This window comes from Xenopus laevis, chromosome 3S, assembly GCF_017654675.1.
Source record: "Xenopus laevis strain J_2021 chromosome 3S, Xenopus_laevis_v10.1, whole genome shotgun sequence".
Lineage (NCBI taxonomy): Eukaryota > Metazoa > Chordata > Amphibia > Anura > Pipidae > Xenopus > Xenopus laevis.
Genome location: NC_054376.1, coordinates 68,343 through 85,724, shown reverse-complemented (window position 1 = coordinate 85,724; position 17,382 = coordinate 68,343). Strand labels below are relative to the sequence as shown.

Genomic DNA, 17,382 nt, shown 5'->3' with positions numbered 1-17,382 from the left:
AACAAATGCGCTGTAAGGCTACACATTTATTTGTTATTGTTACTTTTTATTCCTCACCTTTCTATTCAGGCACCTCCTGCCTGTTCATATTCTAGTCTCTTATTCCAATCGGTGCATGGTTGCTAATGGCACATGGACCCTAGCAACCAGATAGCTGAAACTGCAAACTGGAGGGCTGCTGAATAAAAAGCAAACTCAACCACACATAAAAAAATCAAAACCAACTGCAAATTGTCTCGGAATATCCCTCTCTACATAAAATATAAGTCAACAACCCCTATAAGCCATTTTACTTCCACTGCTCTCTCCTGCTATCCAAGGTGGGATCAGATCTTTAAAGGAACAGTTCAGTGTGAAAATAAAAACTGTGCAAATAGATAGGCTGTGCAAAATAAAAAATGTTTCTAATATAGTTAGCCAAAAATGTAATATATAAAGGCTGGAGTGAACAGATATCTAATAAAACAGCCAGAATCCAACTTCCTGCTTTTCAGCTCTCTAACTCTGAGTAAAGGTGGCCATACACGGGCCGATAAAAGCTGCCGACAGACCGTGTCGGCAGCTTATTGGCCCGTGTATGGGGGCCCCCGACGGGCTTCCCCGATCGAGATCTGGCCGAAAGTCGGCCAGATCTCGATCGGATGGGATTAAAAATCCCGTCGGATCGCGGCCGCATCTGTTCGTTGATGCGGTCCCGCGATCCGACCGCCCGTTTGGCGAACGCTAGGATCCGATCGTTGGGCCCTAGGGCCCACGATCGGATCAGCCCGATATTGCCCACCTCAAGGTGGGCATATCGGAGGGAGATCCGCTCGTTTGGCGACATCGCCAAACGAGCGGATCTATCCGTGTATGGCCACCTTTAGTCAGCGACTTGAAGGGGGGCCACATGGGACATTTCTGTTCAGTGAGTTTGCAATTGATCCTCAGCATTCAGCTCAGATTCAAAAGCAACAGACATGACCCATGTGGCCCCCCCTCAGGTCTCTGATTGGTTACTGCCTGGTAGCCAGGGTAACCAGTCATTGTAAACCAAGAGAGCTGAAAAGCAGGAAGTATCTGACTGACATGTTATACTTCAAATCACTCCAGCCTTTATACATTACATTTTTGGCTAACTAACTATATTAGATACATTTCTTATTTTGCAGTCTATTTACCCTGTTTTTATTTTTACACTGAACAATTCCTTTAAAGGGGTCAACTCAAAAACCTATTAATGACTCAGGTCTGTATGAGCTCCTCTATCCTAAGGGCAGAACAGAAAAAAAACACAGAGCCACTACATTGAAGGTGATTCCCCTCAGCTGCCCATTAGGCCACATGGGCTGTGGGAATTTAAAGGGATACTACACAAGGAATGCATCTAAAGTGAAACAGTGAATGTACACAGACTTTATTCATATAACTGAAAATACAGTGTGCACTGCAGAGAAGCGACTTGTAACATCAGACACAGACCTACAAGACCAACAGAAACATACAAACTCCTGGGTTCTTTAAACAGAAAAATTAAAAAAAAAAAAAAAAAAAAAAAAAGCAGGAAAGCTCCTCCCTCCCCAAATGATTGGTACAAGAGAGAGAGAGAAGGGTTTCCCGTGGGTAAGTGAGGGAGGGGAGAGACACCGGTGGGAAGGGCTGAGACAGAGAATGGAGGTTCTTCACACACACACGATGCAGTAAGAGGATTGTACAAAAACCTCAACAGAAATTCTGTTCTCCTTCAGCCTCAGATAATGTTCCATCACAGATTACACCCAGTCTGCTCCAGCTCAGAATCTCAAAAGAAACTGCCCTTTTTTGCCCCATGTAGAGGCATTCTCTGGAGTCGTCCTTTTCATGACATTTGCTTCATCTAAACGCCTGCTCTTCACAATTCAGCACAACATCCAAGGATTCAAGCCTTGATCTCAGGGCTGGCGTTGTACAGCACATCCGAATTCTCCGACACCAGCTCCTCTGCCAAAACAAACACAAATGCACTTTAACCATGTGACCAGAGGGGCAGGTGGCAGATTTCAGATTCAGAAGGTTCAAAAATGTGAGACTGAGTCCAAGGTTTATTCTCCCCCCATTAGCATTCTCTTCTGCAGTCAGCATAGGTGCCACCCACATTCTAGAAAGCATTTAACAGTAACACTTTGAAAAGCCAAATACATGCAGCAGCTCCTGTACCTGGAAGAACACACTTCCACAGGCCATACGTCTTCCCAACAGCCGTCTGCCAAAGCCTTAATGTGCCATCCTCAGAGCCACTGGCATACAACTCACCATCAGGGCTGAAACGCACACAGTGAACTGGGCCAAAGTGCCCTTTGTAGGATTCTGCAGAAGACACACATATTAATGAGAAATACATCAGTATTAGTGCATAAGCCAGTGTAACCCACCAACCAGGTCCACTGCTAAGTGCATCCCCTTCTTAACCCACTGCCCAGCCCATCCCTATACCCATATGGACAAATATACAGAGAGGGAATGTTCTGGGCACACAATAAGCTATACCCTTTTCCCCTTTAATCTTCCTACCAAAGAGAAAGTTCCCCACAAACACAGCACAGGCCCATTTAACAGAAGAGGAAACATATTGAAACCCACCAAGTTCTTCTCCCGTTGTGAAGTCATATTTATAGAGTTTAAAATCGTCCCCTGCTGCCACAATGCATTCCTTATCTGGGTGCAGAGATGCAGAGTTGATGGGAGCTGGAGCCTCAAATGACTTAATCAATTCGAGACTGAAAGTAAAGGGCAAAATACATTTGCAAACACATACACAAGAGGTTTATTAGATAACACAATAATGAGATATTGCAAATATATGTATGAGGGGGAACCTAATCCGATACTGTGTCAGGATAGGCTGTAAATAGATATTGGCAGGAATCTATGTACAATGGGATAATGGGTACTGTATTGGGTAAACCCTATGAATGGATACTAGATATGAGCAGGACTATATAAATGGGACACATACTGTACTGGAACTAGAAATAAATGCCCTGAGGTGATTAGCAAGAGAGAATTTCAGTAAAATGTTTGCATGAGAGTTAAATACTGACAGAGCCTACCTTGAGGAGTCATAAAGTGCTATAGTTCTCCCATAGGTGATTAGCAGGGCCTCCCCTTCTGGAATATACTCCATGCTGCTCACAGACGCCCCAAATTGCAAAGTCTTCACCTCTGTCATGCTTACCCGGTCCCAGAGACTACAAACAGGAGAGCAGTAACAGAATTGTGAGTAGAACAGTTATCAGCAAAGCACCACATCCATGCTGCACCTCAGTTCCAATGAAAGAGGAGAGGGTTGGTGTTATGGAAAAAGCACAGGAATAACTGCAAGATTTAGTATCCAGAAGGTGCTACTCAAAAACTTGCCTTAATCTCAAACTGCGAATTCCTTAAAGAATTAAAGGTTTACCTTCCTCAAAATACTGAGCTGCTTTGTAATTTGCCCATGTGACCTGTACACGGACGCACCATATAACTCAATAAGAGGATGTTTTTGGCTGAATAGAGTGCAACAGAAACATGGAAATCCTACTGGGAAGTCACACTGAGGCATAGAGAGTAACACTCTGTAATGATCATTCCGCTCAGAAATCGGTGTCCAATTAATAGGCACAATGAGCCGGCACTGACCAATGGCAGCCAATGAGAAGCCGCTTCTTACCGTACAGTTTTATCATCGGCTGCAGAAAGGATCTGATTGTCATTATTGTACCACAGAGCCTTCTTGATGGCAGAAGTGTGACCGCTGATCTCCCAGGGCTCTGCACAAGAAGTTATACAAAAGATTAGGCCTTGGGATAATAAAGTTCGGAAGGCATGATTGCAAGCTCTCAGGACCCTGTGGCCTTATGTCTCATCATCAGTAACGGTTCCCTTTCTGACCATTTATCTCCTCCCAATAAGCTCTACACAAGGTGTTGAGGCTTTATAAATAAACTAGAATAATTTTATATGCACTGTGGGAAATACTAAGAAATGAAACATCACAAAGTACTATTGTGGCTGGTTTCCCTGCTCCCCTCTGGGTACAACAGAATGAGAAATAACCTAAAGGGTATGGGGGGGGGGGGACACCATGACAACAAACTTACCTGCCTCTGGTTTGTTCAAGTCATAAATGCGCAACACTTTATCTTGTCCCCCAGTCAAAAGATTATTGTTGTCCTGTAACAAAAACATCACAGCAAATCAGTTTATTGAAGCAAAAGGCTAGCCCCCTCTGCTGTGTAGAGCATCTTCTTTACGTAGAAATGTCACAGAAAGAAATATGCACCCAAGTCTACTGGGTGCTCAACCACTCTTTAATACATAGGCCCTAAGTTTGCCTAGGTGCAGTAACCCATAGCAACCGAAATGTTCTAAATAGGTGACCAGTAAGTGCTCCCTGCTTATTGGCTGTATGTGTTACTGCACCTAGGCAACATTTAGCTTCTCTTACATTTTGTGAGATAGAAATGGTTTGTGAGTGTGCTCCTTCAGCCTAACATTATACCTTATACCCAAGCCATGTGCTAGTACTGCAGTGCTAACTGCTACCTCTTCCTAAAATCAGCCAATGAGAGCAGGGGAGGCAGAGGGGGTTGAAGCACACACATTTCTATATTTCTATATGATGAACTAACAGCCTTATTTGTTTTGATAGAGTTCACATAAACTTAGATTGTGACTTTCAGATTTTGACCAGTTGGACCAGAAGAAAAAGCAAAAATGGTCTATATTTTTAAAGTAAGAAAAAACGCATGTTCAGCATAAGCCCTTCTTATTGCATTAAGAATAAGGGACTATACTGCCCCTTTAACTGGCTTCTTTGAATGTGAATTCAAGATCAGAGGAAAGTGAAGGCAAACGTAACCAGGCTTACAAACAGGATATTTTTTTTTTTTTTAGTTGGCACAAAGAAAAGATATTTTCTTTAAAACCATGAATGAACAGGAATTCTTGCTGGCACATCTAACTCACATATCCCATATAAATATGCACTGTATTTGTTACCTCTGTGAAATCCACACTTTTCACTATGTGCTTGTGAGTGAGAGACATGAGCTCGTCCCCAGTTACAGCATCCCAAACTTTCCTGAAACAGAAACAACCGTAACCAGGGATTTAATAGCAACAATCGGAGCCAGGCCCTCAATCCTACTGCAGGGTGGCAGCAATTCCTGCTGAATTGTGCTTAGTACAGGGAATACCTATTCTGCCATAGTTTTATGGGATCTCTCTGTACAGACTATGAGCAAACTTAGGGGACTGTTCCTGCTGAATTGTGCTTAGTACAGGGAATACCTATGTGCCATAGTTTTATGGGATCTCTCTGTACAGACTATGATCAAACTTAGGGACTGTTCCTGCTGAATTGTGCTTAGTACAGGGAATACCTATTCTGCCATAGTTTTATGGGATCTCTCTGTACAGACTATGAGCAAACTTAGGGACTTTTCCTGCTGAATTGTGCTTAGTACAGGGAATACCTATGCTGTCATAGTTTTAAGGGATCTCTCTGTACAGACAATGAGCAAACTTAGGGGACAGTTCCTGCTGAATTGTGCTTAGTACAGGGAATACCTATGCTGTCATAGTTTTATGGGATCTCTCTGTACAGACTATGAGCAAACTTAGGGGACTGTTCCTGCTGAATTGTGCTTAGAACAGGGAATACCTATGCTGTTATAGTTTTATGGTATCTCTCTGTACAGACTATGAGCAAACTTAGGGTGCTGTTACTGCTGAATTGTGCTTAGTACAGGGGATACCTATGCTGTCATAGTTTTAAGGGATCTCTCTGTACAGACAATGAGCAAACTTAGGGGACAGTACCTGCTGAATTGTGCTTAGTACAGGGAATACCTATGCTGTCACAGTTTTATGGGATCTCTCTGTACAGACTATGAGCAAACTTAGGGGACTGTTCCTGCTGAATTGTGCTTAGTACAGGGAATACCTATGCTGTCATAGTTTTATGGTATCTCTCTGTACAGACTATGAGCAAACTTAGGGTGCTGTTACTGCTGAATTGTGCTTAGTACAGGGGAATACCTATGCTGCCATAGTTTTATGGGATCTCTCTGTACAGACTATGAGCAAACTTAGGGGGCTGTTACTGCTGAATTGTGCTTCGTACATGGGATACCTATGCGGTCATAGTTTTATGGGATCTCTCTGTACAGACTATGAGCAAACTTAGGGGACTGTTCCTGCTGAATTGTGCTTAGTACAGGGAATACCTATGTGCCATAGTTTTATGGTATCTCTCTGTACAGACTATGAGCAAACTTAGGGACTGTTACTGCTGAATTGTGCTTCGTACATGGGATACCTATGCTGCCATAGTTTTAAGGGATCTCTCTGTACAGACAATGAGCAAACTTAGGGACTGTTCCTGCTGAATTGTGCTTAGTACAGGGAATAACTATGTGCAATAGTTTTATGGGATCTCTCTGTACAGACTATGAGCAAACTTAGGGGACTGTTCCTGCTGAATTGTGCTTAGTACAGGGAATACCTATGTACCATAGTTTTATGGGATCTCTCTGTACAGACTATGAGCAAACTTAGGGGACTGTTCCTGCTGAATTGTGCTTAGTACAGGGAATACCTATGTGCCATAGTTTTATGGGATCTCTCTGTACAGACTAAGTTAGAGGACTGTTCCTGCTGAATTTTCCATACTAGAATTGTATTACTTACGCAGTAAAATCTGCAGCTGCTGTTGCGGCTTTTGTAGCATCCTTGTTTAGTGTTGCTCCCCACACGGCGCCTTTGTGGCCCAAAAATGTACCAATCCAGTCTCCTGTGTCCCCTTGTCGAAGCATTGGCTTTCCATCTGCAATACAACAGAAATGACTTGCACATATAGTTCCCCCAGAACAAAGCTCACACTGGGTGCCAACTGGGAGAATTCCCATAGTGCAGTGACCAGAGCTAATGCATTGGGTGGGACTTACAGATCCATCAGCCCAAAACAACCACATCATCACGTGACCTGGAAACAGCACAGGGATGGGGAGGTGTGGCCTGAGCTCTGAGCTCACACAACTTGTACTGGCAAGTAGGGCCCAATGCAACTGTCACCCAGTAATGCATGTAATGTTATTTGTGTATCTAATGGGACGTGTGTGTGCACATAATATTCCCACAAGCCTCACTGTATCGGCACTCAACATAAAGGGGTTAAGTGCAGACTATTAGAATTATTAGCATTATTACAAGTGCAGAGAATAACACCTCGCAGGGGCTGATGGGAAGTGACTAAAGGCTGTGTGACTGTGGGGGCATTATTATTATTCTTATTCTTATTATTGCAGATAATCAGGATGGTGTGAGCCAATATTACCCTTGCAGGCGCTGATGAGGAAGTAGCCGTAGGGGGTGATGGGACTGAAGGCGAGATCCACCACAGGGCGAGTGTGGCCGGAGCAGGTCAGGGGAGTCTGTCGCATGGCCATGGTTCTCGCTTCTTTCTGTGCCGGGGAACAAATGGCTTCCGGAAATAGGAAGTGACACATTATAGCGTCACCCGGAAGTTCTTCTTTCAGCTGGAAATCACTTAACCCCGCCCATGTTGCCACTAGCGAGGGCTTCATGTCAATATTGAGCTGGTTGAGGCGCGGGCATTAGGCTGATAGTAACAGAAAATGATCAGCTAATAATGTGTCCGCATTAATGGCATTAATGGTGCCGAGTGTCTGTAACAGCAGGTCTGGACTGAGAGGCAAAACACACCCGGCCAGCCAATAAATAGTGTCTGTGGCATCTTACACTTCCCACTGACTCCCAGTCTGGTCCTGCTGACCTCGTCCTGTTGCATTGTGGGAAATTCTCTAGAGCCGCCAGTTAATAGTCCGACCCCTAATTCTTATTCCCCGTGTTGGTACCCGAGCAAGATGCCTTTAATGATGTCATTTGACGCGTTGTGAGATTTACGAAGGAGCAGCAGAGTTCTGCAGACAAGTCACCTCGCTCCATTCGTTCTGATACATTGTGTATATCTTTACAGTGAGACCTTGTGGCCTGTGAGTTTCATGGAGTAGAAATGCATAAGAAGCAGTACCTGACTGTGAGAGACCCTGCCTGTGTGCTAACCAAACTTGGGGCCCTCCATTTAGTAGGAATTCCATAAACCTTCTTGTCACACATGGGGCTGCAAAAAAAGCATCAATTCTGGGGAAATGTAAAATGTGGGTAAGTTGGGCTTAGTTCCCTTGGAAGTGAGATTGGCCATGATCCAAGGGACTCCCCCATGTCACTTATGTACCAGATGTGGGGCAGCACAAGAGACCCCATCACTTATCTACTGGATCCTGTCTGCATTCAATCCTGGGACTTGCAGTCTGCATTAGTGCTATGTTTTTCCTTTAGTTTTCAGGTAGGGACACTGACCTTAGACCCTGGGCTGACACTCTTGTGCACTCATGTATCCCATGTCCCAAAGATCCTGTGTCTCCCCATAGTGTCCATGCACAGTGCAATCATAGTTTTCACTCCCAGTCTTTACTGCACATGTGAGGTGCCCAAAAGGGGAGCAGGGGCATGTGCTGTGAAGCAGGAATAATACCGTGCAACTCCAGGCTCACAACTTATATTAATGTGTTCTTACTTCATTTTAGTTGTCCTTTAAGCACATTTTATTCAATATAAGTGCATGGCCAATGAATGATGAACAGCTAGTGAATAGCATGTGCATGTACACTGGGGCAGAGGAGGGAGGCTGCCATGGGGCTGGGGCAGGAGGGAGTAGAAATGAGAGGCTGGGGCAGCAAGTATTTGAATTTTGGGAATATTGAGAGAGAGGCTGGGGCAGATGAGATTTGGGATACTACAGAGGCAAAGGGCAGTGGCATGTTGACTATGAGGCACAACTGAGAGACTTGCCCCTTTTGTTTTAGTGCAGAAAGAGCAATGCGACCGTGGTTGGGTGAGTTGGTAGTGGCAGAGGGTATCTGGGGAAGAGTAGGGGGTCAAAGTGAGGATCATTTGTCAACCAGAGGGACACAAGCTCCAGCCCCTCTATCCCAAGATTCCCAGCCCTAATACACAGGATATTATATTTAGGGGCCCGTCTCTTTGTGTAGCTGCTACTCGGGTGTCAGTCAGAGCAAAAGTTCAATCTCTTTCTCGGTTCCAGCATGAAATCCTAATGTTTATGAGAGGGGAGGGGCGCTACTCCCTGCGGTTTATCCCTCCTGTCACTCGGCCCCGCCCCCGCCAATTGCCCTCGCATCTCCAGGTACCGCCCCGGACAGGTTGCTAAGGGATGAAGCGTACCGTGACGCTCATTCCTTATTTCTAATAGGCTTATAGAGCTGCTTGTCAGGGGATGGAGACAGGGATTGGACAGCGCGGAGCGATGAGCTGGGGATTCAGCTGAGGCCAAGTGGTGAGTGCAGGTGTGGGGGCAACTGGTGGTTTTGGGGTTAAAGTGGAATTGTGGGGTGAGAAGTCCGTAGCTGGGGGGAGACTGGGGCAAAAGACAAGCGGGGGGGATGGAGGTTGGGAGGGGAAATATTGGGTGAGGGGGCAGTTGTGAGTGAGGACAGGGGTATTAGTGCGGCTCATAGACTGGGGCACAGGGGGAGGAGCCATCAGTACAGCAATGGGGGGGCTATTGGATATTGGGGTGTTAGTGCTGCCAACACCATCAACTCAGGGGCTTCTTGTCTGAAGTGGGGTACACCTAGTGCTTCTCCAACGGTCACAGGGGGTGTCTGTGCAGCAACACATTCAGGCTCTTTGTGCTGTATGGGAAATGACCATCTGCTTTGTACCCCAATGTCTTGTGTCACCCCCAAAACCTGGAACCCCCCGTCTGTGTGTCTCTGTGTGTATTTATTTGTATATCTGTGTGTATTTATATTGTGTGTGTGTGTATATATATATATATATATATATATATATATATATATATATATATATATATATATATATGTGTGTGTGTGTATCGAAGTTTGCTTGTTTATGTAAGGTTTGCCTTCAGCTCAGACTGGGGCTGTGGGGTTGAAGAGTTGGGGGGGTTTGGGGGGCTGAAGAGGTGCAGGGGGGAAATGGGGTTGAAGAGGTGTTGGGGGGCTGTGGAGTTGAAGCCCCGCAAGTGGGTTTGGTGGTTAATGTGCTGTGTGTCCAGGGGTGCTGTCTTGTTAGTTCAAGAGTGTTTGCACTTGAGGGGTGAGGCAGTTGGGGGCTTAAGCAGTGCAGGTTGGTTCGAAGGCTGAGACTAAAGGGGTGGAGGTGGTTTTTGGAGCTAAACCAGAAGAATGTTGGTTTGGGGGCTGTGGTACAAACAGTGCTGGGGTTAAAGCTGAACAGTTTGGGGTGTGGGGCTGATTGATAAGGGAGTTCTGTATCCCAGTATTTCTAGCCACTCTGCATACAGATAGGGTTTATTGCTTGGCTCTAGCTGGGGAAGGAACAAGGTGTATTCACCTCCCAGCTCACATATCTGTCTGCTCTGTATTTTTATCCCAAGCTGCTTTATAGGCAGAGTTTGTGTTGATAGACATTGCGCCATAAATATCCTAGTTACTATTCTACCATAATACAGTCATTAAATGCAGCCTTTTATCTGCAGCCATTTGAATGCAACCTAACACCTGGCACACAAGCAAGCTGATTGGCTGCCTTGCCCCGGGGGTGTTCCCATGACCTGTGGTTGTACTTGCTGGGTGGGAGCATTTACCTGTGTCCCATTGTACCTGCTTCCAACTCAACAGGTGGCTGTTTGTGTCCTGAGCTTAAGGCTGAAGCTTCTCGTTCTGGTGTCTTTTCTCAATACCAGGTCAGTGGCAATTGTATGGGGGTGTTGCTGATCCCCAGCTGTGCTGAGGAACCCCAAACAATGGACTGGACTAGGATTCCCCGTATTACAGACTGGTGGATCTAATCTTTGGAATTGGGTTGCGGGGGGGTTCATTCTGAGTTCTACACTAATGTAATGTATGTAAGAGTAACAATGCCTGTATATTAGCCCATTGGTGGTCCTGCTCCTAGATCCCAGTAGACTCTAGTGCTTCACTACCCATATTGAGATCATGTTTATCCTTCAATCACTGACGTTCTTTCCTCTGCCATAAAGTCTTCTGGGGCACCAGGGGCAGTGCTTAATGGGTGGTAGATACCCCAGGGGCACTACACTGTCTGTTGGTACAATAGTGTGCCAGCACTTAGCCACTCACTGTTACCCTGGCTCTGTTAAAAAGAGGAATTACAGTTTGACCTGTGTGGCACAGATATAACAAAAAGAGATTGCTGCTGTGTAAAGAATTGGGCACTGGCACCATTGCTGTTAGTTCAGTTCAGTTCACTCCTGGGTCAGAAGCTTCTGAAATCTCCTTACTCTGCATCCCTGGGCCCCCTGTCAGCTGAACTGACATCATTGTGCTCTGGGGGGGGGGGGTGTATGTGTAGCTGGGTCTGCCTTTATTGTGTGTATAACATCTGCTGCCCATACTCAGCCATCAGCCTTCTATAATAATAATAGCAGCTTTGTCCTTTTATTTGTATTAACCTCTGTCACTAGGAGGCAAGTTCATGTGTCAACTACCTGTTCCTACAGTGCTACAGAGACCCATCCTTGTTTCAGTGTATTTATTCTGCAGTGTAACCTGCCCAACTTGGATGGCTGTCCTGTTCACATCTTGCTTAGCCTGGCCCCCAGCTATTTTTCTGATTAATGGGCTTGTACAATAAAAAGTGTTTAAAAGTCAACATAACAATTGGTAGATATGGCGTTTCTGCAGATTAGGGAAAAAGTTCTGGAATACATTTAATGCCTGATTCTGGGGATGCTGGGAGTTGCAATTTGAATAATGGCTAAGGGTTCAGGATTATGAAACACTTGGCTACCCAAATAACAAGATCATTCCATTGTGTGCTAGTGCTACCCAGCACTTCTCTATGGTAAAAGGCCCCTTTATAACAACTCTGTGCCTTTTGCACCCTTTCCAGGTGTTTTCAGCAGACACCTTTACCCATTTAGCAACACTAATACAAATGTGGCACCCATTCACCTGTTCTGCTGTTTATGAGACCCCTAAACTGTAACCACCCAACAGGGTCCCATTTCCAATATTTAGCCTGTGGAATTATAAATGGCAGTTGCAGAAGAGCAGATTGGTTATTTCCATGATTGCACAGTGTGGGGTTAAATATATGCTGACAGGTTCTCAATGCTTTGGAATTAGCTCAGATGCATTACATAGAGGATGAAATGAGACATGTTACTGGTATTGTTGTACTGGTGGTCTGTTTTAGGTTGATAAGAAAACCTTGCAGAGTCCTGTCATATTATTGTGTCCCAGTCCTGCAGAAGTGCGATGTCTCCCTTAGGGGCCACAGTGAGCCTTTCCCTTTGTTAGATGAATGTTTTGTTTGCCTGAGATAAGGATAGGAACACGTTTTATTCTTACATTATATAAGGAGATGTGTCATTCAGTGTGGGAAGCAGTGGCGCACCATAGGGTTAATATGTGGGTGCCAAACCCCCAGTTCTCTGTGAGAGAGTACAAATGAAATGCACTTTTATCTGAGATCTAACAAAAAGGTAATTGGGCTAATTACAGTTTAGTTTGAGTTATCTATAAACTACTTGATCAAGCTACCCGCGGGAATGGATCTGCGTAGTGTGGCCCTTTGTTTCTTCATGGTGCATTTTGCTGCTTTGCATTGGCTCTTCCCTATTTCTGCAGATCTATCCCTCATCTCTCTTTCATTGGCATTGCTTGGGCAGAATAGGGCATCCAGTTATTGTATATCAGAGTCGTGCCAACAGTAGCACAGGGTTTAGAAAACCAACTTGGGAGCTGAGGTGTTGTGGGTCCCATCTGAGTTGTGTCAACCCTGGTGCCATTGTATTGTCTAGAGCAGGTTGCAATAAAGGGCTGGCAGCATGTTGGTGTATTAAGTTTAGGGTTAGTATTAACCCTTTCATATGCACTCAGGACATTCTCTGTATTATAGGTACAGTCTAAAAATACAGTCCCCCAAGCCCTACACAACATATCCAGGGTGAATGAGAGCTGGCTGGCTACCTTCATTAGTACTAGTTGATTGCTAGATGGATTATACCAGGCTTCTCCGCATGAGAACACAGTGGAAACCATTGGCAGCATCTGTTCTCTCGTGCATGTGGCTGGATTGTGCCTATAGGGCATTCTACACTCTCTGGGTAAAGGTTTCCCTTGGGGGGCCAGCGTTTTGTCACTTTTTTTCTGGGTTTAACCAGATTAAATTTTCTTTTGGCCTCAGAAACGCACAAAAATTGGAGAGAGAGATGGTCTTTGATCTTGTATGTCAGTGATCTCAAACAATCACATTTAATGGGATCTCCGGATTTTCCTCTTGACATGAGGAAACGTTTCCACACATTTTATCAGCAGATTTGCCTTTATGTTACTGGATCTTGGGGACATTGGTACATTTGTGTTTTCTAGAGCCCAGTCTGGCTGTTCCAGCTTGCCGAGCAAAAGAGTTGGGGCGCTGGGTACTCTGCATCTATTTATAGGGGAAAACCCTCATCCGGGTGCCCTAAGAGGCAGTCCTACAGGAAAAGCTGGAGCATGGGAGTGATGCCTGTAATGGGCTGGAAACCAGCTTGCCATGGGGTCTTCATAGACAAAGTGGTCCCTAGTGGAGAGTAAAAGGAGTTAGAGCAGTTATCTGATCCCAGATATTTTATTGAGAAGTTTTTGCAGCTCATCATGAAAAGCTTGTTTAAAGGGGACTTTATGGTTGAGGAAAATGTATAGATGTTTGCCGACCAAAATCTTCAGAACCCCCCGAATATTGTATTCTGGCCACAACAACTCAAATTATGTCTGACAGGATGTTGAATATTTATATATGAGTCCAGGTACTGAATCGTTAAAATATTTACTGGGTAATATAAAAAGTCTAAAGTTTGCTAGCATCTAATAAACTGTAGGCAGCAATCCAAGATGTGGTATCAAATTACTAAACAATAAATGCTGCCTGCTGATTGGTTGCGATGGGTTACTAGACACATAGGATATGTCATACTGCTTATTACATAGCACCATTAATTCCCGAGAGTTTTAGGGTGATCTGCATGTGCTGTGAAAACCTTTAGTTTTCCCCAAAGATAGAAAGTTGTAATGGTGCCTCTTTCAGCATTTTTGCCAATTACTAGGGATTGATATGTGTTATGTGTTTTATATGTGCCAATTCCAACAAATATGATGGGGCGGTTATTTTTGGGCTCTTTATCACTCTCAAGAGAGGAGGTTTCCCATTGTGTATCAGGGCCCTACAGGGGTTCTAAATTGGCAGCTGTAAGGGGTGATTGGGTAATTAATATGGGGGCGAAATGGCCAGATAAGGAGTGATATAGGCTGATGGCTCTTGCATGTCCACAGGCAGGAGTGCAGTCTTAATGGCTTTCAATTGGTCTGTCTGAATGGGACATGTATGCATTACTGTATACAGACACATTTCTAAAATACAATTTCTTACATTCAGCAGACCCACACACACGCACACATTTTCAGTACCCACAAATTTGATGGTCCCCATAAAGATGTAATGTGTTCCCTCTGTGGAGCCAGGACCCCAGCAGTTTGAGAGCAGAGAAGCTGTATCCTTGAGTCTGAGACCTTTCCCAGTTACAATGTATCACAGGGTACACTTTCACATAGTCTGTCTTTGTTTGTTGCTTAAATCTGAATTCACTGCACAAAAAATGTATCAGTTTCAGGGACAGGAAGGACTGTCATTTTTTTTAACCAATATTGCTATGATGTATTTATTACATGCCAGAGCAGGGTGAGCTGAGGGGATTAACGTCATGTTCCCTGGGTGGGGGGTTGGGGGGGATGAGAAAGTGAGATATATATATATATATATATAATGTTTGTGAAGGTACCCGCACTCTTACCAGTAAATCTGCTTGTGGGTGCTCGGTCAATTGTTTACATATAATTCTCAAGATGGACACGCACACCAAACTTTTTCCATTCAATCCTTTATTTTAACATTATATATGTTATATTAACATATTATGTTATATTAAATACATTATATATATATATTATATATATATATATATATATATATATATATATATATATATACTACTGAATAGGTACACTCAGAAAACAATGGAAATGCCTTCCTGATGACGGCTCGAGTCTAAGAGCCGAAACGTTGAATAAACCCATTTTTTTCATCACAAAAGACCTATGAGTGCGGATTTCTTTGCTCTCTCTCTATCTATCTATATATATATATATATATATATATATATATATATATATATATATAATCTCTATATCTATATCTATATCTATATCTATATCTATCTATATCTATCTATATAAGCAATAGAAAGGATCAATAAGGATCTGTAGCTTTACAGAGCATTTGTTTTTTAGATGGGGTCATTTGAAAGCTGGAAAGAGAACAAATCATTAAAAAAACTATAAAAAATGAAGACCAACTAAGCGGAGAATCTAAATTTACTCTTGAAACAGTTCTCATTATTGTAAGTGCAGAAAAATGACAGTACTCAACTCAAAGATAATGGAAATAACTGTATATATAACAAATATTTGTTGTTTACCGTTACTCATCTAAATAACTCAGGAATTCAAAATATTGTGTAATGTAACTAAACAATTCTGCAGACTGTGGATTGTCAAGTATATACAGTCCCTGAGTAACTTTTTTGTAACCAATTATGCTTTCTTTTTATAATTGAAAATATATTCTTTTAAAAATTAAAAAAAATTAAGACTAAATGAAAACTTGCTTAGAATTGGTCTTTCTATAGCACACTAAAAGTTCACTAAAAAGTACACGCCATGTCCTTAAACTCAATACAAATAATAAACATTAAGAATATTGTTTCCTGTATTTTATTTAGCTTCTGTGATGGTTTTAAAGAATTTCCAATTCAGCTTTGACAAAAGTTTTCATTGTTCTTGGGTTTCTGGCCACACTTTTCTTATTTTCCTCCCATAGCAATTCTATGTGGGGAAACATGTACTGTCAAGGTCAGGATTGTGACATTTTCATTGCAGGACATTCACCTTTTTATTCTTGAGTCTTCAGTGTTACTTTGTCTGGTGTTTTGGATCATTGTCCCAAGATTCGAATTCTTTAGCAAATCATTCAGATTCTTTTGCAGTATTTCACTGTATTTTGCACACTCCATTCCTTCTTAATAAGGGTGGCCAGATCCTGCTGATGTATCAGCCGCACAATATAATGATACCACTAAGATACTTTATATGGCAGCCCCACCCATAATGAAATTGCTCCCCCCTCACAATACCTAGAACTGAGTACAAACCAATATTGCATAACAAAGACTATAGAAAAAATTCAACTGTAACTCTTCAATAGCTGTTATAAAGATAAGGGCAATTGTAACTGAGATGGTTAGGGTTGGGATTTCTTTGTAGACTTTTATTTTCCTTCTGTTATGGCAATAGGTTGTAATATGTTGCTCCATAAAGACCAAATGTCACAATGCAGAGTTGTTTTTCCAACTCCACATAGTTTCCATTCTGCTATTCTGCTAAGTTTTTATGCTCTACCTGGTTTTCCTCTGGGTCTACCCCCTGTCTAATTTCTTCTTGGCTTTCTATGCAAAAAAAAAAAATCTTTTGTACACACATTTTAAACTTGTGTGTGCATTTATAAAAACTGTGTGCGCAGATCAGAAGATATGCAAAATGTAGTGTTTCACACACATTTCTTTGTGTGCACCACAATTTATGTGCATCACAATTTGTCTTGTATACTGGCCTCAGAATTTTTGTATGCACACAGCCTAGAGGGAACATTGCTCCTGTTTGCCTTATTTTCCTCTCATCAGCCTGGCTTTCCTACTGGTTTTCCCCTCTGTCAGCCTGGGTTTCCTCCATGTCTCCCTGTCTGCCTTAGTTTCATCCGGGTACTCCCCCATCTGCCTGCGTTTCCTCCAGGTACTCCTACCTGTTGGCCTTAGTTTCATCCGGGTTCTCCCCCCCTGTCTGCCTTATTTCATCCGAGTACTCCCCCCTGTCTGCCTTAGTTTCATCCGAGTACTCCCCCCTGTCTGCCTTAGTTTCATCCGGGTACTCCCCCCTGTCTGCCTTAGTTTCATCCGGGTACTCCACAATGTCAGCCTGAGTTTACTACTGGTTCTCCCTCCTGTATGTCGGGGTGTTGGTGCCTCAGGATATAGCAGGTCGCCCCTACTTTCTAAATACACTTTTATTTCAATATTCCCTGCACTCGCTAAATGTAAAATAATTTCTGATTTCATTGTGTGTTTTACTGTAGACTGTTTTGGGGGTTGATACCCCCTTCCTCAGGAAACCTGAGGTTGTTTTGCAGGCTGCTGTATTCAAACTGCATTATGCAGCCTTAATGTAGGAAATA

General features: G+C 43.3%; 2 protein-coding genes across 7 annotated transcripts in view; one reads left to right on the top strand and one right to left on the bottom strand.

Annotated features, from left to right (window-relative positions):
* Positions 1-1,367: 1,367 nt before the first annotated feature.
* Positions 1,368-5,083, bottom strand: strap.S (serine/threonine kinase receptor associated protein S homeolog; the record flags this gene model as incomplete). Its single annotated transcript, NM_001097057.1, is given in 7 exon segments — positions 1,368-1,959; positions 2,176-2,325; positions 2,599-2,735; positions 3,069-3,206; positions 3,671-3,770; positions 4,101-4,173; positions 5,002-5,083. Coding segments are annotated over 7 exon segments (742 nt in total), but the record flags the coding sequence as incomplete, so codon positions are not given.
* Positions 5,084-9,281: 4,198 nt separating this feature from the next.
* Positions 9,282-17,382, top strand: part of eps8.S (epidermal growth factor receptor pathway substrate 8 S homeolog) — a 53,440-nt gene continuing 45,339 nt past the window's right edge. For 2 of the 6 annotated variants that reach the window (XM_018254716.2, XM_018254712.2), the window contains exon 1: positions 9,282-9,382. The gene's annotated coding sequence lies outside the window, so the exon portion shown is untranslated. Of the gene's footprint in view, positions 9,383-9,415; positions 9,438-10,619; positions 10,778-15,394; positions 15,497-17,382 lie in introns of those variants that run through there. The other 4 variants (XM_018254717.2, XM_018254713.2, XM_018254714.2 and 1 more) reach the window with 3 other exon arrangements.